This window comes from Rhopalosiphum maidis, chromosome 1 (assembly GCF_003676215.2).
Source record: "Rhopalosiphum maidis isolate BTI-1 chromosome 1, ASM367621v3, whole genome shotgun sequence".
NCBI lineage: Eukaryota > Metazoa > Arthropoda > Insecta > Hemiptera > Aphididae > Rhopalosiphum > Rhopalosiphum maidis.
The window spans coordinates 40,732,309-40,756,599 of NC_040877.1; the positions used below are offsets into that span (position 1 = coordinate 40,732,309).

General features: G+C 29.9%; 3 protein-coding genes across 3 annotated transcripts; 1 reads left to right on the forward strand and 2 right to left on the reverse strand.

Annotated features, from left to right (window-relative positions):
- The first annotated feature begins 3,329 nt into the window (after nt 1-3,329).
- Nucleotides 3,330-4,436, forward strand: LOC113548506. Its single transcript, XM_026949414.1, has 2 exons — nt 3,330-3,721; nt 3,842-4,436. Exons 1-2 carry the CDS (start codon nt 3,331-3,333, stop codon nt 4,276-4,278), a joined length of 828 nt encoding a protein of 275 aa, XP_026805215.1. The 5' UTR covers nt 3,330; the 3' UTR covers nt 4,279-4,436.
- Nucleotides 4,437-5,410: 974 nt separating this feature from the next.
- Nucleotides 5,411-9,520, reverse strand: LOC113560717. The gene is made up of 4 exons (XM_026966764.1): nt 8,644-9,520; nt 8,338-8,530; nt 7,920-8,012; nt 5,411-6,857 (listed from the first exon to the last, which is right to left on the reverse strand). The coding sequence occupies exons 1-4, from the start codon at nt 8,781-8,783 to the stop codon at nt 6,102-6,104; spliced, it is 1,182 nt and encodes a 393-aa protein (XP_026822565.1). The 5' UTR covers nt 8,784-9,520; the 3' UTR covers nt 5,411-6,101.
- Nucleotides 9,521-10,679: 1,159 nt separating this feature from the next.
- Nucleotides 10,680-24,274, reverse strand: LOC113560932. The gene is made up of 19 exons (XM_026967069.1): nt 24,217-24,274; nt 22,892-23,077; nt 22,580-22,729; nt 22,328-22,487; nt 22,071-22,256; nt 21,814-22,007; nt 21,493-21,658; nt 20,892-21,073; nt 20,346-20,614; nt 20,074-20,269; nt 15,435-15,626; nt 15,206-15,355; nt 14,942-15,098; nt 14,662-14,847; nt 14,383-14,576; nt 14,094-14,259; nt 13,159-13,346; nt 12,790-13,049; nt 10,680-10,967 (listed from the first exon to the last, which is right to left on the reverse strand). Exons 2-19 carry the CDS (start codon nt 23,069-23,071, stop codon nt 10,769-10,771), a joined length of 3,375 nt encoding a protein of 1,124 aa, XP_026822870.1. The 5' UTR covers nt 23,072-23,077; nt 24,217-24,274; the 3' UTR covers nt 10,680-10,768.
- Nucleotides 24,275-24,291: the final 17 nt, after the last annotated feature.

Here is a 24,291-nt window from a genome sequence, read left to right on the forward strand (position 1 = left end):
GGGTGTTCTATCACCTAGCACAACTACATTGGCAATATATACTAGAAATAATTTTTAAATTATTAAGTATTATTACTAAGCATTATTTTTTCATTAACACTTTATGATCACGATTATATAGAGCTTGACTTTATGGACTTGGCGACCACGGAACATTTGACATTATTATTATTAAGTGTTAAATCACATTTATTATAAAATTATAGTTTGTAACTGTAGAACACTGGACCTCATACTTCTCGTCCAGCCACTGTGTCTTACCATATAATGAACATTTTTTTATCAAAACTAATCAAAAAAATAACATTTTTATAAACACTGCACATTATTTTAAAACCAATATATTCAACGCTTTGCTCAGAATCTAAAACTAATCAGGATTCAGATATCTTTTCGCTAAATAAAATGTCATCAAATAAAATTATAGTGATCAAATCGTATTAAAGCTTATTAAATGACAATTTTTAAAATTATTCCATTTTATTTTAAAAATATTTTTCAATTGTTATCAATACAGTTTTTAAACATATATTATGAAAAGTACTTCTAATGAAAGCTAATTTGTGATTCTATATTTCTATACTTATCGTTATGCGTACCAAACTAATTGGTTTGTTCACCTCGTACTGTAATATTGTTCGGTGTTTGGCATATTAATTCAAAGACATATTATGCTTGCCTACTTATGATGTACGTGCAAATGTTTTGATTTAATAAATACCTATCATACCGCTATAGTAGTCTATAACTAGATAACATAAATAAATATAATTATAATGTTTGTGACTCATCAATAAAATATTATCGGGTTACCTAAAATACTATTAAAGTCCGATTAAATTATAAATATATATATGTGTGTGTGTGTGTGTGTGTGTTTAAAAACGTATTCTTTACGTTTAAATTTTTGAAAAATGTTTATTTAAAAAATATAAACTAGTATCTACTATAAAATAAAAACAATATGCGCAGAATAAGATGAAGGCATTCAGTTTAACTGTTACAGGGTTCTATACAAGCTAACTTAACCATGTTATCTCGCATTTTTTTTTTTTTTTTTTTTAATCTAATTTATAAAATACAGTAATTCAATGTACCTATTATATGCTTTAAACTTGAACTTAAACAAAACAGGTTGAAAGTATAATATAATACGAAGATTGCATGCGATTTTATAAAAGCTTAATAATGTTTAATCATCTCAATAATTTTTTTTTTTTTTAATTTAACATGTTTGCATATTATAGATTTAGTTTTAAATAAAAAAGATAGTACAATATTTGAATACACGATCACGTATACAGTATACCCTTATATTCACCACCACGTTAAAAATCTTTAACAATTTATTAATTTTATAAGTTAATTCATACAACAACAATAAAAAATTCATTTTTATTTGAATTATATATTATATTAATATATCACTGTAGGGTACTTTGATTAGAACAAAACGAATGAATACCAAACAGTCCATCTCTAATCCTTACAACCACTGTAAAATGTACATAGAGTATGTAGTAATAAAAAAATCGTTAATCGTTAATATAGATTACCAAAAATAACGATAAACGATTTTTTTGGTAATCCAGCTATATAATTGAAAATTTTGATAAAATTATTTTGCAAAAATCTTCGATGACACTAAAACAACTTGAATGTGATTAGGCTTAATTCGACAAAAAACTTTGATATATTTATAAAACTAAACAAAAAAAAATGAAAATAAGTTATATAAACGCACATTTAAATATTATAAAACTATATAACTCTTAACTTTAAAAAAGTAAAAAACACAATAGTTAGAAAAATATATTTTTAATACTTTATCACTTATTTGTCATGATATACTAACTGTATTAGTTTAGCTTATTTTATATTTTAATATAATCAGTTTAACCGATTTACTTTTATTTGAGATAATTGTATAATATTTTAAGTCTGCAAATGTCTTTAATAAGTATACAAATAACATGAAGTCCAATTGAATGATAGCATCGAAATTCGTAGAATTATTATTAATTTTATCCAAAGGTCTTGTATACTTATTGTTGATGAATTGTATTTAGTTTGAGTATTAAAAAATATGTACAATTTGAGCGGTTTTTTTTTTCTATTATTCACAACACAGTATATTAAATAAAGAATAAATAGCGTTTCAAAAGAAAATAATTTGAATACATACCTGAACCGACGTGTTCGGAGTTGTGTATAGTAACTTATAAGTAAAACCGATGTAACAAAATTAATCTAACATCACGTAGTATTGAATTTACATTTAAATCAATTTCCGAAAATCTGTAGGCATCGAAATTCGGTAATCGGTATGAACAATAACGGTCAACCAAACATCTAACCGTTTTCAAGTCACCGAATATTACATATTTCATGACATGATCAATAGATCATTTATCGTTGTATAGTTTCTTGTATAATGTGCATTAATGGTTTATCATACTATAAATAGTTATTTTTTTTTTGTAAATAATTCATGTGATTACTTACGAGGTGTCCTTACCTCAAAAGTAAATGGATATAGGTACTAATTTATTATAAAATATTTACTTCCAAATACGATCGTTTGTGGATAATATCGGTTTCATCGCTTCCGGCGGTAGTAAAAGTAATTTTCGGTAAGGTTCTTTTGGTGGCAATGCTGAATTCTATATTTTCCACTGACGGGATAAAATATTGAGCGAGTGAACCCGAAAAAAAAACATTCGACTGAAACACGTTCGACAGTTCAACAGCACCTTGTCGACGATTCTAGTTTATCTAAGAAGTATTAGATGGTTTTTAACACGGCGCAATGAGGTCCGAGAAAATGTCGAAGACGATCGTATAATAGTTCTGCAGACAGACCGTCGAAAACAAACTTCACTCGTTCTTGCGGATACGCATATTGTGAAAGAGAAAATCGCTCGGAAGAAAAAGTGGTCGTCGATAGACCTGAGGTTTTCGTCCGAAGTGTGCGGACGTGTCGTTACGGAACTTGGGCGTAGAACGATAAAAAAAAAAAAACGAAACGATTTTCGTCAATCGCATTTGTAGTCACGATTTGCCGCCCGCCGTCGTTTCACTTCGGACATCCTGTACACGGGCGAACCCCGAAAAGGACGAAGGACCCAAGCGCGCGCGCGCCCGCGGAACGGCGGCCCGCTTAGTATTCCGACGGCGACGCCCGTCGACCGTAATGCGGAGAGATTAGCGTATTTGTCACGCGCCACCCGCAACCGGTCGTCCGGCCGGCCGTCGTTATGTTGGGCAGTGGGCCAGTGCCGGTGGTATATAACGCTGGCACGGAGAGGCGTGGCCAAACAGTCGTTTACGATGCACAGCAGCAGAACTACAGTGTCCGTGTCGTCGCTCTCGGTGGTGGTGCTAGCCGCGGTCGCAGTGACCGTGGCCGGGGTCGCGGTTGCCGACCGCCCGGTCGACGGTCTGCTGGACAGGGTGCTGGACAGGTGTTCGCTGGGACCGGGCGCCGTCGGCTGTTTGAAGGGCAACGTGTTGGAGTTCTTGCGGGACGGCCGCGCCGCCGACGTGGACGCCGACAACGGCGGTGACGTGGACTCGGAGCTGGTGCGAGCGGCCGGCGCGTACATCGAACGCCGCGTCAACGAGCCCACCGCGCCCGTGGTGCGTCCCGGCCGGGCGATGGACAACGACGCCGCTCCCGCCGCCGCCGCTCCTGCCGCGACGACTACTACCACAGCTAGAGGTTTGGATATTTTAAGTATAGTCGAATTTCTCAAGGTCATCCGATCTGTGTTTAAATTCGTTCAGTCGTTATTGAAGCTCAAACAATCCGAACTCAATATTGCGTTTATACCGTTTGTAGCTGACATGGAAATGGGCATGATGCAAGACAAAATGCTGATGCCGCTCATGATGATGATGAAGATGAAGCTCAAGATGCTCATGCCCATAATGATGGCCATCGTCAGCATGAAGGCCACCAAGGCGCTGGTGCTCAGCAAGGTGGCCATCATGCTGGTGCTCGGGTTCCTCGTCAAGGAGTTCCTGAAGAAGTCCGGCATACCCGGCCTGCCGATACACCTTCCCGGATTCCCGGGCCCGTCGGAACCGTCGTCCACGTCCGCCCCGCCACCCATGTACGGGCCGCCGCAGTCGTCCAGCTACGAGTCGTCCAGCTCGTGGGAGCCCACGGGATACTCGAGCCATTCCTCCGATTCCGCACATTCGATGGCCTACAACAGTTACCAGCCGTCGTCTTCGTCCGGTTCGTCGGCCAGCCTGTCGTCCACCAAATATTGAAAATTGGTCTTAGATTTTTACGCTAGGTACCTTAACTAAATTATTGTTTGGATTTATATTATTTTTATTATTTATTACTCAGGTATAGCTCAATTAATTTATTTATTTCGTGAAAATTGTTTAATAAAAAAACAAATATATCATATTTTCGTCGTGAACATCCCGAGTGTTCTTATTCTCATCGCACTATAACTCAGACGCATTGCCCGTCTCGTCAGTCTAAAAAGCAGCGATTTGATTTAGACGTATTCCATCGACGTAATAAAAACATCGCTATACGTTTTCGAAGACGTCATTAAAATGTATACGACTATTTGAACAGAGATAAAACCATATACGTCACGAAAAAATTATTAATTCATCAAAAAAAATGCATTCGTCATAAACATGTGAGCGTGGACTGGTTAGGTATAAAAATAAAAAATAAATTGCATTCGCATGCTATTATCGCATAAGCTATTAATAAACAAATGTAGCTCAATAAATATTTTATTTACGTACGCAATAAATTATATAGTCTTGTAACATTTTTATACATTTTACAACTAATTAATTTTACAAAATACATCTTGATCACCGTCGAGTAATGTTTTAATTGCAATAAATTAAGAGCATTTAAAATTCAGATAAAATAAATTATAATTATAAATCGTTTTTGATGAATGATATATATATATATATATAACAGTGGATTTTAAAGAAATAATAATAATTGATTTTACTATTAGAAATACTTAAAATATAAATTGGATATTTTTTTCTTTTTACTTGGTCTTAACTAGCACTTTTTCTACATTTTCAACAAATTAAATGTACATAATAAATAACACATATTTTATCGGAGAACAACAAATATTTTTTGAAGTTTGAACACATTTTAAACATTTTTTCACTTATAAGATAATTTACATAATATATCAAAAGCATGAATATAAACAATTTTATATATGAATGTACATAATTTTTTTTTAAACTTTTAGTATAAAAATTACATATTTAATTATATATTTCAAAATTATATTTAATTAAGGTAACTCAATTGGAAATACAATAATTATTATACTTTAGTAATCTTAGATTTACCTCATTAAAAAAAAAAAATTGTATAGTATGTTCCGCTATAATTATATCTAAAAATAAAACAATAATAAAATAAATTAATCATAATACATATCAAATTTAAGTTATAGTTAATTAAGAAAGAAAAATGAATTATCAATAATAACAATTATGTTTCTAAATAAAAATAAAACGCGTGAAAATTTATCACATCAAATATGCGATCTCTTGTAGCTCAATTCACCTGTTAAAAACCAATTACAGATGTAATTTCAAATATAACGAACAATTCCTTTTTATATTTACACGTGATTATGTAGTTATAATAAAATTAAGCATCATATTTCAAAATGTTACCAGTTGCATTTCTAGATGATTTCAAAACGTTTACCCATAGTGTACGCACGTTTCCACTACCATATCTATTTTTCCGCACAAAATAAATATTATTTACAAAAACAATGTACAATATTATTAACCTACAGCGGCGTATTCATAAATTTAGGTAAGTATTTCTATTATGATTATTAAATTTATCCTACAGCGTTTATAGGTAATAATATTATCATAAACCGTACTAAATGATTGGTTTGTCGGCAGCGTTTTCATATAATATTTCAATAGGTAATAATTGTATTGTTCTCGATACCAACATCACCTACACCTATTTATTTTTCAACTTACATTTTAAACTTATCTATGGAATATTTTTTAAAAAAACGTACTAAGTAGACATTTCTCATTCGGATCCGAATGCTGTTGGTTTACAAACATATGTGTTCTGTTTCGTTATTAATGTTATTTTCGCTACCGCTGACGACGACGTTGTTAATACTTTCTTCTGTCACGTCTCCTTGACTGTCGTTCGTATGAGTTTTATTAATCTCAACACACGTTTCGCTTTGAATATTTTCGACTTCCGCCCGCACTTCGCCGCTATTGTCGTCCGATGCCAAATCACAGACTTCGCTCTTATTTTCAATAACTACATCAAAACCATCGATTTCTTTCGTTTTAATTTCGTCATCAATAACTAAACCGTTCACTACTTCCGACATATTATCGTCTACTTGAATACGTTGGTTCTCCATATTTTCTGAAATTTCAATAACATTATTAACTAATTCTCCTCCATCGAAGTTGTTGTCGACTTGTTCATTACAATTCGTACTATGACCATCGTTGCTTTCGACGTTTTCAACGTTTATTGGTTCATCGCGATTGGTTTTATGGTCGTCGTCGATTCCGACTTCTACGACTAGTGTATCGCCATTTGTAACTTCTGATATGGCATTTGGTTGGTCGCTGATCGTCACATGATTAGATGACATTTCATTTTGTTCTTTATTACACTCGGGTCTAACTCGTTTCGTTTTACTGGACGATGGTGATTTTTTTTTTTCGACCGGTTTCGACTCGACAGGTGCCGACGAGTTTGCCTGACTTATATCCTCTTTTAATATTTTGCTGATTTCGGAAATTGGTTTTAACAGAGCGATCAGCACGTCGTCATCTCTTCTCTACAACAGAAACAGTATATATTTAAAAAAAATAATTACACGGGTAAGTCACCAGTTATAATAATTATAACACTATAAACAATAAATAACATGACACTGTTGTCATACGTGTATCATATATTATGTAGTAAGAGTAGGCAATATATTATATAAGAGGTACTATCAACTGTGCAAGTATGTTATCGATATTGTTGTTTCGAATGTTTCGATTGTAATATAATGTAATAACAACAACGTAAATTACTTGCTGTTGGCTTCACAATCAACGCAAATTTCAATTTAGCAATATTACGAAACAACAAACGGTTTTAATAAACAATGGCGCATGAGTCAGTAAAATGGAATTGGCATTTGCTTGAATCATTTGTTCAGCAATTTCTTGGTTTAGCGGAAATAAAACGTATCACAATATAATTAGCTGTAAAATTTAATTCGGGACCCAAGCCAATGAAAAATTCTGCTGGCACACATGCGATTGATGAACTTTGTCAAAAAGGGTTTTTTCACCTACGCCGAACAACAGGAAGGGACAAATGACAAAAAAAAAATTAAATAAAAAACAGCATGTGCGTAGATTCGGAACTTTAATTTCATAAAACGTTGCCAAAACATGTCTCGGTTTTCACATTACCGAGCAACAATAAAATGTCTAAAAAAACGACACACCACGCGATGTTCGGAAACGAGATGTACACATTATAGTATAAGTGAATTATATACATCATAATAATATGGAGAATCACGTGTGACCGTGCGGACTTATGTAGGTCGGAATCGTGTGGAAATTTATTGCGTTTGTATTATAATTTGTAAACGATTACTGACATTGGGACTGTGCGGAATCCGCATTTATTTTGTTTTGTCGAGGAATGCCGGTGGCCATGTGCCAGGGGACGCTCCGGCTTAATCATCACCGGCCATCGATCTATTTCTGTATTCAAGGTGGACACGGCCGTTTTAGTGAATTTACGATCAAATCCTATTTAATTTTTTTTTCTCTTTTCTTTTAGGCCCATTCACAAACGCGCACGCATTCGCGATCGTATCTACGCAGACACTTACTTGAAAAAGTATTTCCCGATCGAAATACACGAAACCACGGCGTTTGGCCGCTATCAACAGACCCACCACTTTGTCCGATATTTTCGTGTAAATCTGAAACAAAAAAATTTGAAAAATTCCATCACTGTTCTGCGGAATCTCTACTGAAATTATTATTATTATTATTTAACATACACTCGAAAGGCGCATACAATTATTCCGCGCGTTTGCATTTTCGCGCAAAATTGGTCGATATTCATTAGTTTTATGTTTGAAAAGGACAATCGGATATTATTTTACTCGACTGACGAGTAATAATTATGGATTTCGTAGGGAAAAAAGTCATCGAATAAAATGTTTTGCGTTTCGAGGGAAAAAAATCGATGTCACCCGACCTAGTGTATTCTATTATGTAGCTACAGCATCGGTAGGTACTCACCTGAAAAAGTTCGCCAAAACTAACGATAATCGTACCGTCGTCGATACAATGTTCGTCGTCGTCGTCGGGGTCTCTCTTTTTCGTATTGTACGTGCCGACGTCGTGTATGACGGTGCAAAGTTCTAATATCTCTCGGCAGATGTGAGACTTTGCTTTTCGTCCCCTCAAATCCGTTTTAGAGCCCGCTATAGGCCTACGCAACATCAATACCATTGAAACACGCATTAACTCGTATATATTATTATAATAAATTAAAGAAAATGTTTGTATAAATATTATATTACGCGTAAATGTGCGTATACTCACTTTCCGTATTCCTCCCGGGAAAATCGGGGCGACGGCGACCGCGACTGTTCGAACTGTTCTGAAAACGGGTTCAAAGACTGTGATTTCGAATGGCTGTCGGCTTGTTGGTTGAATTTCGAGACGATGTCGAGGAAAGACATGGCGGACGTGAAATTTTAATATATAATATTAACAATAATAAATTAGTCGTGTAGGTACACACCTAGTGTATCATCCCAACACTATAGCTCTATAATATAATGAACGCTCAACTGACGGAATTGAAGTATTTAAATAGAAACAGGCTGCCAAGAAATTCCGCGCAAAATCGTCACCGGCGATGCAAGAGAACCCACGTGGTTTATGATGTTTCTATTTTTTCGCAAACGTCACGAAACCTTACGAAACTCCACTCCGCGTCCGGCGCCTACGTAACACGCGCGATTATAAGACCTCGCGAAACGGATTCCTTTTTTTTACATTATACACTCCTCGGCACGAGCTATACAATGTACGATGTTTAAAATAATATTTTCCACGTTCCAGACATCGTACAGCAGTAACCGATGCTGGCGCTGATCGTAAACCAAATACTTACGGTGTATCGTACAGAGCCAGAATAAAACAAAACAAAACACGAATTCTTAGCTCGAGTAGCTTTTATTCATAAGATCGCCTTGGACCGATTCGAACCATTCAATCGTATAACTCATCATCAACGCACTACTTTGTAACTCGCATTTCGCGCGTATAATGACGCGAGTCTGATATTGAACATTTTATCCGAAAGTCTATAATTTGACTACGACGATCTGCAGCCAGGGTATTCAAACGGCGAGCATTCTTCAGTTATTTGTAGCTAAACGAAAGGGGATTTTGGCAAAAACATAACAGACATACTGCATTTTAGCTCACCGGGTAATTGAACATTTTGGCACAAACACGTTTATAGTTTTGATTTTCGGGTTGAAGAAATCCGGTTTATCGTAAAAATGTCTATAGTGACGCGATCGCCTATAAATTTATACAGTTATTTTTTTTAATATTTTGAACTTTAAAGCATGTAAATAGTATGTTATGCTGTATGTTTACTATAATATTAGATTTTAAAAATAATTCACTCAAAACACATAGGTGGACACAATAATAAATTAACTTTATTTTTAGTACGGATTAAATAGCATCAACATATTTTCCAACAATTTTTTACCTTCTTTACTGAGGTAATAGCCAACGAAAAATATGTTCAAAAATATTTAACATCCCTTAATAATAAATTAATCAATACTGAATTTCTTATAAGTAAATATTTTAAATTATTATACTGTTTACACAATTTTCAATTTTTTGATAGATAAACAACATTCTAAACATAGATTTGCATATTATTTATAGATCAAAGTATAATAAATTTGATAGTATTATTATTTTTATTACTACCACCAGTATGTTGTAACATGCTTTATTTTTATTTTATTTTCAAATCGAACCGTATGCCAATAATATATTTGAGGTATAATAAATTAGTAGCAGTACATAAGATGAAAATAATTTAACACTAATATTATCAATATTACTAATTATCTACTGTAAATTATAATTTATTATTAATCAAAAAAATCATTACTATTGTGGCACTCTCTCAGTTTCAGAATGAAAAGAACCTATAGTGTGTAGTCAATCGCCAATGAGATACATTATTCAACTTTCCATATTAAACAATCTTTTTACTTATATATTACACACCTATCAAATTGAATATTACATAAGGATGTTTTATAATAAAAGTTATTTTGAGTATACATCAACTCAAAAAGTATAAATTATTACTTTGCTCATATAGTCGTGTATATTATAATATCATAATATCTGACCATAGTTGTATATTAACAATTATTGTTGGCATCGTTTTATATTTTCATACGACAAGACAAATAACATCAACTTAGAAATTGGTTTTGGCAATATTAATAAATACTTTAAGTATACAAAAACGTATAAAAATAATTATATATTTTTCTCCTAAAATATTAACTTAAAAAAAAAAAATTACCAAATAATAACTTAAATAATTATTTACTCTAACATGCATTTAGAATAATAACGGTTAAAATTAAAGACGCTTACAATCTTAATTTATACACATTTAAAGTTCAATCTTGGAATATTCTCGACTATTATTGACACTAGGCGTCAGTGGTAGCCCGCTCCAAAAGTTGTACTCGTCCATAAATGGTCTTTCAGATAAAATAGGTGTGGATGATTTTATTAATAAATATTTCATGTCCTTTTTGTTATATCTCGGCCAAGAGTTTCCGTTACTTTTGCCATCTATAGTCAACTTACTAAAAAAATGTAAACAAATATATATATATATATATAATATTGCACACTTGTAATTGTCATAACTATGTTATAATTCAAAAAAAAAACTTATAAAACTAAAACAAATCTTACAAAGATTAATAATATCATTTAGGCTTAATGATTATCGATTATTATGGTTTTTAATAGTTAGAGATTTACATAATTATTTATTTTTATATCATTGTAGAAAATCAACTATAAGCACATAGATAAATAATAGATGTGAATTAAGATAAATCATTCGTTGTGAATACCTAGTTTAAGAAATATATTATTTTGTATTTTAGATATATTATTTATGAAAGTATATGTATAATATATCTACTTAGTGTGTAGTAGATACATATAGATTATAGAGTCGTTCATAATAGTATAAAACTATAAAATAATATCGATTAGTATTTAGTTAGGAGTTTACATAATTACTTTTTTTTTTTTACGAGGCATATCCAGAAAGTAAGTGTACTAAGGCTCTCACGACCGCAGGAAATATTTTTTTACTATGTTCGCTACACTTCTGTATAGCTTTACTCCTCTTCTTTATAACAAGACCATAACAAGTTCAGTACGTTGAAAACTGTGGTCACAAGAATTTTTCTCGTGAAACATGTCGATCGAGTCTGCCGCCACCTCCTTTGTCCACTTCTCGACCGCCCCTTCAGCTCCTCGTCAGTAAACAATTTTTTTCCACACATGTGCTTCTTCAAGGAAGTGAACAAATGGTAATCTGAAGGCGCCAGGTCGGGGAATACGGAGGGCGGTTCAAAACATCTCATCCAAATGAGCCCAAAAATTGTTTCACGACATTGGCTGTGTGGGGTCTGGAGTTGTCGTGCAGCAGGCAGACTCCTCTTGTTAACAGACCCTTCCTTTTATTTTGAATAGCTCTCCTTAATTTTTATAGGGTTTCACAATACCTTGCTGCTTTGATGGTCTCACCCTGAGGTAAATATTCAATCAATATGACGTCTTTGTGGTCCCAAAAAACTGATGCCATGATTTTTTTGACTGAAATCGGTTTTGAACTTTTTGGTTGAGGGTGAACACTAGTGTTCGGACTGTCTCTTGGTTTCAGGCATATAGTGTGCAACCCAAGTTTCATCTCCAGTAACAATAGACTTGAGAAAATTATCACCCTCCAGTTTATAGCGTTCCATAGAGGAAATGAATGACGGCGCGTATTTCGCACTTGGCGGCAAACTCGATCGACATGTTTCACGAGAAAAATTCTTGTGACCACAGTTTTCAACGTACTGAACTTGTGATGGTCTTGTTATAAACGAGAGGAGTAAAGCTATACAGCAGTATAGCTATATAGCGAACATAGTAAAAAAATATTTCCTGCGGTCGTGAGAGCCTTAGTACACTTACTTTCTGGATATGCCTCGTATATCATTATAGACAAAACATTGTATAGAATCAGTTATAATCAGTTCAGATAAATCATTCATTATATGTAATATAAAAATATATTATTTTGTATTTTAGATATATTATTTAATATTTATGAAAGTATATGTATTATATACTGTATAGTAAGTACATATTATTTACATTATAGAGTCGTTTATAAAACAACATTTAAGTCTGAAAATTAAATACTTAGAATAAAGATTTAAATTTTGCAGGTTCTGTTGTGTCTGTGTACTACGATTATTCTGTACTTTAAGTATTAATACATTTCTATTTATAAAATAAATTTGTCACTATAAACGTAAATAATTTGTTTGTAAAATAAATAAATTGTTAATCATTTTAATCATCACTGAAAACTATTACGACAGATCAAATCAACCATACTCAGAGCTAGCAAAGTTCGTCCAAATGTCTACCATAAGTTTAGACACATTTTCGTCTTGTGTGTTTAACCGCTTGCCTATGAAGTCGAAAAGACTAATCATTTCATCGCCGTGAGTGACACCTAAATGTTTTGGACATGGTCCGAAGAATGTATTTAATGAATGCTTGTTTACATAGTCGTATACATAAAAGTGTACAGGTGACATTACATGATTGGCCATGTCAATAACCCCTTTTAAGAATATACCACCAGTGACCATCTGAAAAAAATAACAAAATTCACTTTAATTACGAAATAAATAATTTAAAATTGTCAGCATATGATTAATCATAAAAATGTATGGTTATACTTATACGTATACTACTAACATCGACTGTTTTTTTAGGATTTTCTTCGATCGAAGTCCCCTCTGGAAAGTAATGCTGTTTTAATTTGTCACTAATAACACCAACGTCTTTGTAGGAAGCAGTGAAATGATAAAGCAGCATTAAGGGTACTACTCGTCTGAAATTGTCTTCAAATTCAGAGTAGATAAGACCATTTTCATTATACAATCCTATTCATCAAAAAAATAATATCACTATAACGAAATAAATTTAAAAAAAAAAAAAAAACAGGGAAATAAAACTGTATACAAACTATATTTTTTACATTATTGAATTAGGCTTTACATTGTATTAAAACTCTTCACATTCAGGCATGGGAGAAACATAAATTATTTAATTTTTAGAATATTGACTTATATTAATTCTTTGTCACATTATTTTTAATTTATATTTTGATGTGCATTATACTAGCATTATTTTTATGAAATAAATAACTGAACCCATATCTACTGTTAATAAAGTTGTAAGTTACGTTGTGATAGTTCAACAAAAAAATGTAGCTTACAATATTAAGATTGACTTATGATATTAATTTTATAATATCTTAATTAAATGAAAATTATTGTAACAATAACATGCCAAAACTTATTGACCTAGAACGCATATAATATAATGTAATGCCCAACCTTTTTTTTTCAGCGCGACACTTTGGTAAACAATCATCTCCGAGTGGGCCACCAAATTTAAAAGTAAAAATAATCCCAATCAAAAAATGAAAAATGAAAAATAAATTACTTATAAATTTGTGACGGGCCACATAGAATACTTTTGCGAGCCACATGTGGCCCGTGGGCATAGATTGAAAGTTACGTTATACTCACAGTCCACCCAAATATTTAATTTATTTTTGTATGACGAGTTTATAATACACATTTGTACTTCCGAAAAAATAATTATAATTTTATGATTTTACTTACGAGATGCAAAAAAACCACCTTCTCCGGAATTCATTCCAATTATAACTGGTACTAGTGATTCTTGTTTATAATATTTTAAAGGATAATTGCATAAAAACGAATCTTTTTTGTCATTGCATTTTTCTACAACGGCTGAAAAAGTGACTGATGGATGTACTTCCCATTCCTGGATTAAACAATTTTAAATTAAACATATGAATAAAACTAATACAATAATTTATTGTATTTAATTTCATATTGCAATTAAAATTGAAACAATTATAAGTTATTACAATTAAATTCAACTTACGAAAAAATTTCTATGCAATTGCACAAATGTATCGGCGGGTAAGAGCCTTAAACAGTCAATCATATCTTCCGAATTGGGAGGACAGCCAGTAATTGTAGCAACAGCTTTGGCACGTCGCTCAGCTAAGCCCGGTGGCAAGACAGCCCATGAACAAAAAGGACTTCCACTTTGTAAGATTGCTTTGTGAAACAATCCTACAAATAGATCGAAATTACATTATTGTTTACATTTCATCTTGAATATTAGGTTAGTGATTTTTAATAAAATGTGCAAGTATACCTTTACTTAATGGTGACAATAAATGCAAACCCACACTTGCCCCTCCTGCACTCTCGCCGAACAATGTAACTTTTTTATTATCGCCGCCAAACTTGGAGATATTATCTTGTACCCAGCGAAGTGCTAATACTTGATCTTTCAAACCATAATTTCCAGGCAATATGTCATCTTCAGCGCTCAAAAATCCTATATATATATGTATACATGAATTCATCAATACTTTAAAAAGTCGCTCACAGTTAAACGCTTAGTGAACACATTTAGTCTTATTTATTCTTACCGAGAATTCCGATCCTGTAATTGATTGTAACCAAAACAACGTCCTTATCCATTAGATACTTAGGGCCGTAAAGTCGCATACCACCATGTCCCGAGCTAAAACCTCCTCCGGGAATCCATACCATGACAGGTAAATTTTTCACACCTATTTTGGGCAGCTATTTGATATATTGATATATATTGTACATAACAACGAAAATATTGATATTAATAATAATACTGCTTATTATTAATTTGTCTATATGACGTCAATAAAAATATATACCTTAGGCGTGTAGACGTTTAGATATAGACAATCTTCACTGCCCAAGAGGACATTAGACGTCTGGTACAAGAAAAGATTCTTTTGAATACACATCGACGGTTCCGATGTAGCATTCAATACGCCTTTCCAGGGACCAATTGGTTCCGGAGCCTATAAAGTTTATAGTATAAACGTTTACAACGTAAATGAAACAAACATTGATCGATTATTATAGATGTTTTATAAATACCTTAAATCGAAGCTGTCCCACCGGTGGTTTTGCATATGGTATTCCCTGAAATGCGAAAAAATTCCGTCCGTTTCTTGACAAGAATTGTTTTCCTTTCAACTGGCCTTCGTGTACGTTTATCAGTGGACCGGTGCAAAAAACATATTCAAAAAGTAACGTAAAACCGACCAACACAGTATGACGCATATTGAGCTATAATATAAATTGTGCATTTAAAAAAAAAATATGTTGTAATTCGATCAAAAAAAAAAAAAAATTCCAAACCTAAACTTCCTACCTATAAATCTAATATTTTGGCAGGTGCGAGCAGAATAAACACTCTGACTACTGTAGTGTACACTATACAATAGTAGGTATCTATTTAAAATTATAATTTAACAACGACGTGAAAGAACATACATAAATCATTATATTATTGTAACGGTGTAGGTAACTATAACTATTAAACACAATTACACGTTGTTTATGATCGGCCTTCGAGCGTCGGTGTGCTATAAAAATAAAAACGTAAGAATCGATTTACACTGTTGAGAGTATTATCTTTTCGCCATTTCACAGTTTAAATGCGGATATATTATATTATTATGCGTTATCGATAACTAATTAAATGAACGATAATATAAGTTTTACTGTGTGAATCCCATTCCGTTGTTTAAATTATTATTAAAAATACTCATATTATATTTATAAATTTATAATACAACAATAATATTATGTTATTCATACGTACCTATACGTATTATGTATTTATACTACAAAATAGTTACTAACCTATATCCTATTATACATCGATACTCTGTCACGATGATGTAGTTCAATTATTAACGAAGCTTTGGCACTGTCTCGCGGTGAACACGATTTGACGTTGACAAAAATTGTCTTTTGAAGACCTTTGATTTAACGACCTTTAACAATTAGCCAACAATCAATTATCTACATATTAATGAATTTCATTGGCAATAGTTTTTATTAGTATTTTTTTTTTTTTTTTTTACTTTCATCTTTCAAGTATACATTTTTCACCATTCTTTTATATACACATGAAACTTATGTAGCTACATGTAGACTGTGTGAAATAAATATTAGTCTTATGAAGATTGCATTATTTTATATGTGAAATATAAATTATGATTAATTATATTTTAACGATCATTTTAAACAATTAAACCAAAATTTAATTTCACATATTTCTTTATTCGAAGAAAATAAAATTAGAATCTTAAAATATAAAATTAATAACAGTTATTATTTATAGATTCGGAGCAAAGCGATAAGTTTATTAATTTAACAATGCGTGTTGTGTATGTCCATGGTGTAAGTACACGTTTTTAAGTGGAAAAATGCCTTGATTTACAACTTTAAAAATTTTTTCTGGTGGAAAATTATATCTAATTGATACTTTTTAAAGGTAAGAACTGAAAATGTTGTATTATTTTCAATGTAATCGAAAAATAAATAAGGATAATCAGAATTTTAGTTAATTTATTGTACATTTAAAATATTAAGTGTATGCTATTTCCTATTTATTCCACGAACCTATTCATAACGTTTCACCGTACTGATTCAGTATTGAAACTCAAAAGTTAATAATAACAAAATACAATATATACATAATTATAATATAAATATATACTATTACAATGACTTATAAATATTAATGCTATAAAAAATGCAATTTTTTCAGGAAAAAGTAACTCAACCTACCGTAATACTATAATAGTAAAAAAATAAAAAAATACTATAATAGCAATATAATAAATTCATTATAAAATATACAGTTATAGACTTAGTAATATAGGCTAACAGATCGGCTAAATTCAAAATCCTTTTCGTATACAACGATTTATCGTATATTTAAATTTAGTACGTACATTAAAGTGACTTACTCGTAGACGAAGTACTTTACCACTGGTGTTCGAGCACACCTACTACTAAGCGATTACCTACTTTCCCCCCTTATGTATTATTATTATTATATGTCTCTATAACATTGTTTACATTTTTAAAAAACCCATCACACACAATATGTATAATATTATACGTAACCAACAATAATTATTATAATCCCATTGAATTTAAATTAATCATTAAATACTATAAAAACATATAATTTAAAATGATTTATAGATAAATTAATTATATCACAAATTATAATCAGCACATCAATTTAGTTACATAATTAGCGGTTGAGATATAAAATGGTTTATTATCAATTAATTAAACTTATTTTACTATACTGTATAGACTGCATTCTTGTATTATTTAGTTAAGTTATTTTAATATTTACAATAATGCTATATGCTATACTATTAAGTTATAATTAAAAATAAATACAAATTAGACTTCTAGCTACACTAATTATTGTTACATATTTCAAAATATGCAAACTCGACGTAACCGACTACACTTAGTATTAGATTATAATTTTATCGGTAAAATAATGAACAATTAAGGCTTTACTTTCTTTAAATACTCTTATTTATTATTTATATTTTAAATATCAAAAAATTATCATAGATATAAAGAAGCACTCGTATGTTTTCTTTATTATTCTGCGTAAAATTTCTCTCAGCAGTCCTTTACTAAGTTTATATATTCGTAAACTGCTTTTAATTACATAGTGTAAAGCCACAAACGGCAAAAAAATTTAATTACTGAAAATATTATATGTTCACACGTGAAATGAACTATTAAACTATTTTTTGCCAATTTTTTTTATTTTTGTAATTCGAAAAGTATTATCTATAGAAATTGTTGACATCAATTTTCTATTATAATATGACATTTTCAAAATATTTAGATTAATTTTAAACTATTTATAGTATGTAATATATAACTAATTGATATGTATTTAAAATATATTAAGACAGAATAATTAATTTATCAATAATAAGATTCAATAAATTAATAATCTAAACAAATAATTAAATAATCGAAAATACCCATAATCACATACTTACTAAATATTATCTCTATTGACAGTTCGTTTCACACGATAATATCAGGAATAGTCCATGATCAACAATTGTCTTTAAAAAAAAAGTCTCCAGAAGCTTAAAAACCCCGTCAGTCTTTCTGTCTTTCTATTTTCTATCCATAATGTTTTTCGTGCGTATTAGACTAATTTACACGCCTATATATGTATACATTCACTTTCAAAAACTTTACTATTTTTCTCATAAGTTACTCTTTGTCAATATAAATTCGTTCATAATAATAAAAGTGTAATAAGCATATTCTGCTTCCACGTTTGCCATCAGCCTGGAACACATATTTTAACACTGCTAAGTATAAAATAAAATAAAATAATTATCTCTTTAGAAGAAACACATCTCTCACCTTTCTTATTAGTGATTTTTTCTATTCTGTGTTATACTAATTTTACCATTTTTTATATTTATTAAAACACTTATTTATGCATTTCTATAATAAATTTAAAACAACGTCATAAAATACAATTACAGCGGAACCTCGATAACTCGAATCGGTTGGAGGCAAAATAAAATTCGAGTTATCGAAAATTCGACTTATAGAGGTTCGAGTTATTGAGGTTCCACTGTATATTGAAATAACACGTGTAGAGAGGAAATACTATCGTTTATCGAATTCACTTAAATCTACTTAAACAGATATTATAGAATATTATAGACAAAAATATAGGAAATATATACACATCACAACATAAAAATATATTAGTATAAACAGTACAAGGAAATAAGAAATAGAAATATTACTAGTGCGTATATCTAAATTTCAACCTCTAGCTCTTCTTTTTTAATTTTAGTTTTAATATTTTTATTTCTTATTTCTATTAAAAATCGGAATTTTAAATTGCTATTATTTTTTTTAATATTTTCTTAGTATTGATAGTTTTTAGGCTTGGAAAAAAACCTATATGATAAAAACTTTGATAAGAATATTAGGTAAACAGGGATTTTTTATTCATAGTTATAAGTAATATTCATAGTTAAAATTTGTACACATTTTATGTGTACAAAGATGTATCATTAAACTCAAATTCAACACATCCATTACACTGACCTACTTAATAATAACTTACCATTGATAAGGTACACTCAATTATACACTTTACACCAGAATGATACCTAATTGAACACTCCTCTTATAAAAGAAGTTAAAAATATATATTATTGATAAAAAATATTGGTAAATTAAAAAAATGTTCAATTAATTCTTACCTCTTAAATAAATTGAAAATTAGTATTAAGTCTTCTATATTTATCGAAATTGATATAAATTTATTAAATAATATCTCTGCATCAAAATAATATGTGTACACAAAATTGTATTGGTATTACATTTATACTAATTTAATCATTTTTATAATATCAAATGATTTATTTATATGATATATAATTGGACAACGCAAAAATAATTTCACAAAACAAATAATTAACATCAGATACGTCAGCATAAAATAAAATTATATTATATTAAACTAACCATCCACATAAATTACTACATTTTACACACAATAACCAGCATCATAATATTTAGCGCAAATTCAAAGTTCTATAAATTAATAATATAAGTATAATTTTTATTAGTAGGTATTTAAGGTCAATCTACTTAAATATGAGTTAATTTTGCCAATTCGAGTATTAATATCTAAGTATCAAAGTTCCAATTTTTCTGACCGTTGAGGTTCATTCAATCCAGATAAAAGTGGCAAGCTATTCCAAAATTCATATTCATCAACATATGGTCCTTCTTTAATCAAAGGGATACTTGTATTTATCAAAACAAATTCGTATTTTTTTTTTTTAAATTTCGGCCATTTTTTTCCTTTTTTTGAGCCATCAGTTGTCATAGTACTAAATGAAAATATAAAAGTTTAATTAAACGTATTTCATTATAGAGACTGATGACTATGCAATCATAATAACATACTCGGTGCTGGCGAAATTTGTCCAAATGTTCACCATAAGATTTGATACATTAAGGTCCTCGCCCTGCAAATCTCCACGTTCAGTTGTATAAAACAGACTGGTTATTTCATCAGCGTGCGTTACTCCTAATTTTTTTGGAAATGGGTATGGTCCGTACAATGAATTAAATGAAACATAATTCTGATGATCATATATGTAATAATAAACTGGTGATGCCAGCTCAACTGCCATTTTGAAAATACCATGTAAAAATAGTCCACCTGAAATCATCTAAAAACATTATAAATTAATTATTAAAATAAATGATTTTGTAATATTTGTAAGTATATTGTTAATTAAATAATAATTACTTTTTAAATATAGAAGTAAAAAAATGTATCATGATACCAAATACATACATATTTTTAAACAAAAAAATCTATAAAAATTGACTTATTTTACTATTTAAGTATTTAAAAAGTCTTATTATCTATTATAAAAATATTATATCATTATATTTGTAAGTAAAAAAAATATTTGAATAATTTGACACAAGACTAAAACATACTTTAACAGCATCCAAAGGATTATTCAAAGTCCCATCAGGAAAGTATCGTTCAAATATTTTGTCACCAATTACTGGAATATCTGAATACTTAGTCGTATATCTATACTGTAAAAATGACGATACATAATGATCGAAATCTTCTTTCAACTCAGTATACACAAGATCAGTTGCATTATACATTCCTATAGAAAAAACAAAAACAAAAATATATTTGTAAACGACTGATAATAATTGAAGTTTCTCCATTGGTTCTGAAATTCTTACATCTAATCAACTATGAAAAATAACAAATTATAAAAACATTATAAATAAATCTTAAAAAAATGATGAACTGCTCGTATGATTCAAGACATACGTTAATATTTACTCACCACACATTTTTCACAAAATATAACCAATGTTCAAAAACAAACGTTGAGACAACTAAAAACTGAAAAAGTACTGTCAGTCTATCAGTTTGAGTTCGCTATAATTCTTACTATATATTTATTACCTAATCACCTACGACCATCCGAAATGAAAGGTGTCATAAAAATGCTTTCATCGGGAAAATTGAATGCATACTAATAATTTCAAGCAATATAAAAACATGGTAACTTACGAGATGCAAAAATACCACCCTCTCCCGAGTTCATTCCGATTAAAACTGGAACTCTTGATTTTTGTTTAAAGTCAGTCAAAGGATAATTGCATAAAAACGATTCTTTTTTTCTGCTACAGGTTTCAGCAACAGGCATGAAATTAATAATTGGATAATTTCTCCACTCCTGTAAGAATAAATAAAAAAAGGTATTGAATTAAGCATAATACTTAATGAACAACTACACTACCACACACCATGATTTTTATAGAATGAATTTAGAAATAAAAGTATGCATTTCAAATGTATTTTTATTTATAATGCAAAAAATTATATACTTACAAAAAAACTGTTATAAAGGTTCACCAAAACTTTTGCAGGTACTTCTTTTAAACATTTAAGCATTTGTTTTGGATCTTCAGGGCATCCAGCAATAGTTGAAACAGCTGAAGCTCTTCGTTTAGCATATCCCGGCGGAGTTACACCCCAAATATTTAATGGTGATGCACTTTCCATGATTGCTTTGTGAAACAGCCCTACAACATAAATGATTTTAAATTTAGTTTAATTTGATCTTATAATATGCTTATATAATTAACCTTTGCTCATTGGAGATAACAAATGTAAACCAACAGAAGCACTTCCTGCACTTTCCCCAAATATTGTAACTTTTCTTGAATCACCGCCAAATTTACCAATATTTTTTTTTACCCATTTTAAAGTTAAGACTTGATCTTTCAAACCATAATTACCCGGCAAATCATCGTCCTCAGTACTTAAAAACCCTAAAAATATTAATCACAAATATATTTAATATATAATATCATAACAGTTACTTAATAATAAATAATTTTACCTAGAATTCCAAGTCTGTAATTCATAGTAACCAAAATTATATCCTTGTCTAACAAATATTGAGGACCGTATAAACTTAAACCTCCTGAACCCGCAAAATAACCACCACCAGCAATCCAAACCATAACTGGAAACAATTCTCTATCACCCTTTTTTGGTATCTATGTACATTATAATATGTATTATTTTTTATTTAACTAGGTCATTAATTTTTTTTTTTTTGCAATTTAAATATTTTAAATTATTTGATTACTTTTGGAGTATACACATTCAAATATAGACAGTCCTCTGAACCGACTAGAATGTCTGCTTGTTGATAATAAAACAAATTTCTCTGAATACATACTTGTGGCTCAGTAGTAGCATTTAATATGCCTACCCACGGTTCTGCTGGTACTGGGTCCTAATAACAACAATTTAAATTAAATTTAAGAATATTTTAATACTACTATTTTAGAAAGTTTAGTGATGTAAATAGTGAGTATAAGTGTCAAGTCTCAATCACTAGCAGATGTTTTATTCTTTTTATTTACAACGAGTTACAATGATATTTTGTATGATTTACCTTAAACCTAAGATCTCCAGTTGGTGATTTGGCATAAGGTATTCCCTGAAAAGCTTTGATTTCTCGTCCATTTCTTGTTCTTAAACTACCACCAATCAACTTTCCTTGGTCTAATTGTATTACTTCATCTGCGCCAAATACGAATCCGAAAAGTAACGTAAAAATAATCAATATTTCCATATTAATCTGAAATAAAAATATTTATAATAAAAAATAACAAAATATTAAAAGTTTCTGGTTAGTTATTAATTTATTTTTAACAGATAATTTCTATTTAAATTATAGTGATTTGTAGTATGAATTTTTTTGTACCTGATGTTAACTCTATAGTTATTAAATGTAGTAATAACTGATAAGTATTCGCTAGCAATTATAAACAATGTTATAAAAATAAGCAAAACTCTTTTATAATTTTAAATTTTATCATACTTACCTTAAGTCTAATTTATAAATCAATTAAATCATATTAATTTGTGTTATATTTATTATAATATAATTAAAAATATATCTATACAATCTATATCGCCGTTTAAATAATGATTAAAACGAGTAATTATTAGATATTTAATAAAAAGTGTTTTTTATTCTATTTTTTTAAACATTTATTCAATCTTTTAGATTAAAGGTAAAAAAACCTTATTAGTTTCTGATAAAAAATGTACTTTTTATATTTAAAAATATTTTTTCACATAATTCGACGGTACATTGGTATGTGCACTTATAAATAATTATCTATACAATAAAAGAATATCATCTAATATTAAAGCTATTATTATTTATATTACATAAATTATACATTTTTGATGTTTTTAGCAAAAATGATTTCAACCTACTTTTAATTACTAATAAAAATAATTTAATTACTAAAATAAATGTGCATATCCAATTTTATTTGATAACTATAACTTAAAACAAATTAACAAACAGTGAAAATTGATATAAGATATCAAAAATTAATAAGTACTTATTATGTATATAAATTGTATTATATTATTACTCTGCATTTTTTGTGCTAATCAAAGCGTTAAATATAAATTCAAGCTGTAATTTTGGAAACAAGATTATATTACCAGTTATAATTTTAGAATTATAATTTGTTACGCTTCATAAGTCAAAATTTCGAGTTGTACAACAAAATTCATAATTTTATATCTCTAACAAACAACAATCAAAGAAGGAAAATTTTGTATAGAACTAATACTTAATCTGGTTATTTATAAGTAATCCAATTTACGATTTGTAAATACTATGTAAGATCTCTTCTCGATTTTAAAAATCGAAATTAAGTATTCTTATTATGATAATTATAGATTCATATGACTTACTTCAAGGATATCACCTAGGACTAATATTTTTCAAGACAAAACAATATTTTATGACGCGAAAATCAAATAAATTTA

Bases quoted from the DNA above. Each gene is read 5' to 3' on its own strand.
- LOC113548506 (XM_026949414.1), top strand. From the start codon at position 3,331: ATGCACAGCAGCAGAACTACAGTGTCCGTGTCGTCGCTCTCGGTGGTG. The intron at 3,722-3,841 runs GTTTGGATATTT...TACCGTTTGTAG, and splicing joins GACTACTACCACAGCTAGAG to CTGACATGGAAATGGGCATG.
- LOC113560717 (XM_026966764.1), bottom strand. From the start codon at position 8,783: ATGTCTTTCCTCGACATCGTCTCGAAATTCAACCAACAAGCCGACAGC. The intron at 8,531-8,643 runs GTGAGTATACGC...GATGTTGCGTAG, and splicing joins TCCCGGGAGGAATACGGAAA to GCCTATAGCGGGCTCTAAAA. The intron at 6,858-7,919 runs GTAAGTGTCTGC...TTTCTGTTGTAG, and splicing joins ATCGGGAAATACTTTTTCAA to AGAAGAGATGACGACGTGCT.
- LOC113560932 (XM_026967069.1), bottom strand. From the start codon at position 23,071: ATGGAAATATTGATTATTTTTACGTTACTTTTCGGATTCGTATTTGGC. The intron at 22,008-22,070 runs GTTAATTATATA...TTTATGTTGTAG, and splicing joins GTTATCTCCAATGAGCAAAG to GGCTGTTTCACAAAGCAATC. The intron at 14,577-14,661 runs GTATACTTGCAC...ATCTATTTGTAG, and splicing joins ATTGTCACCATTAAGTAAAG to GATTGTTTCACAAAGCAATC.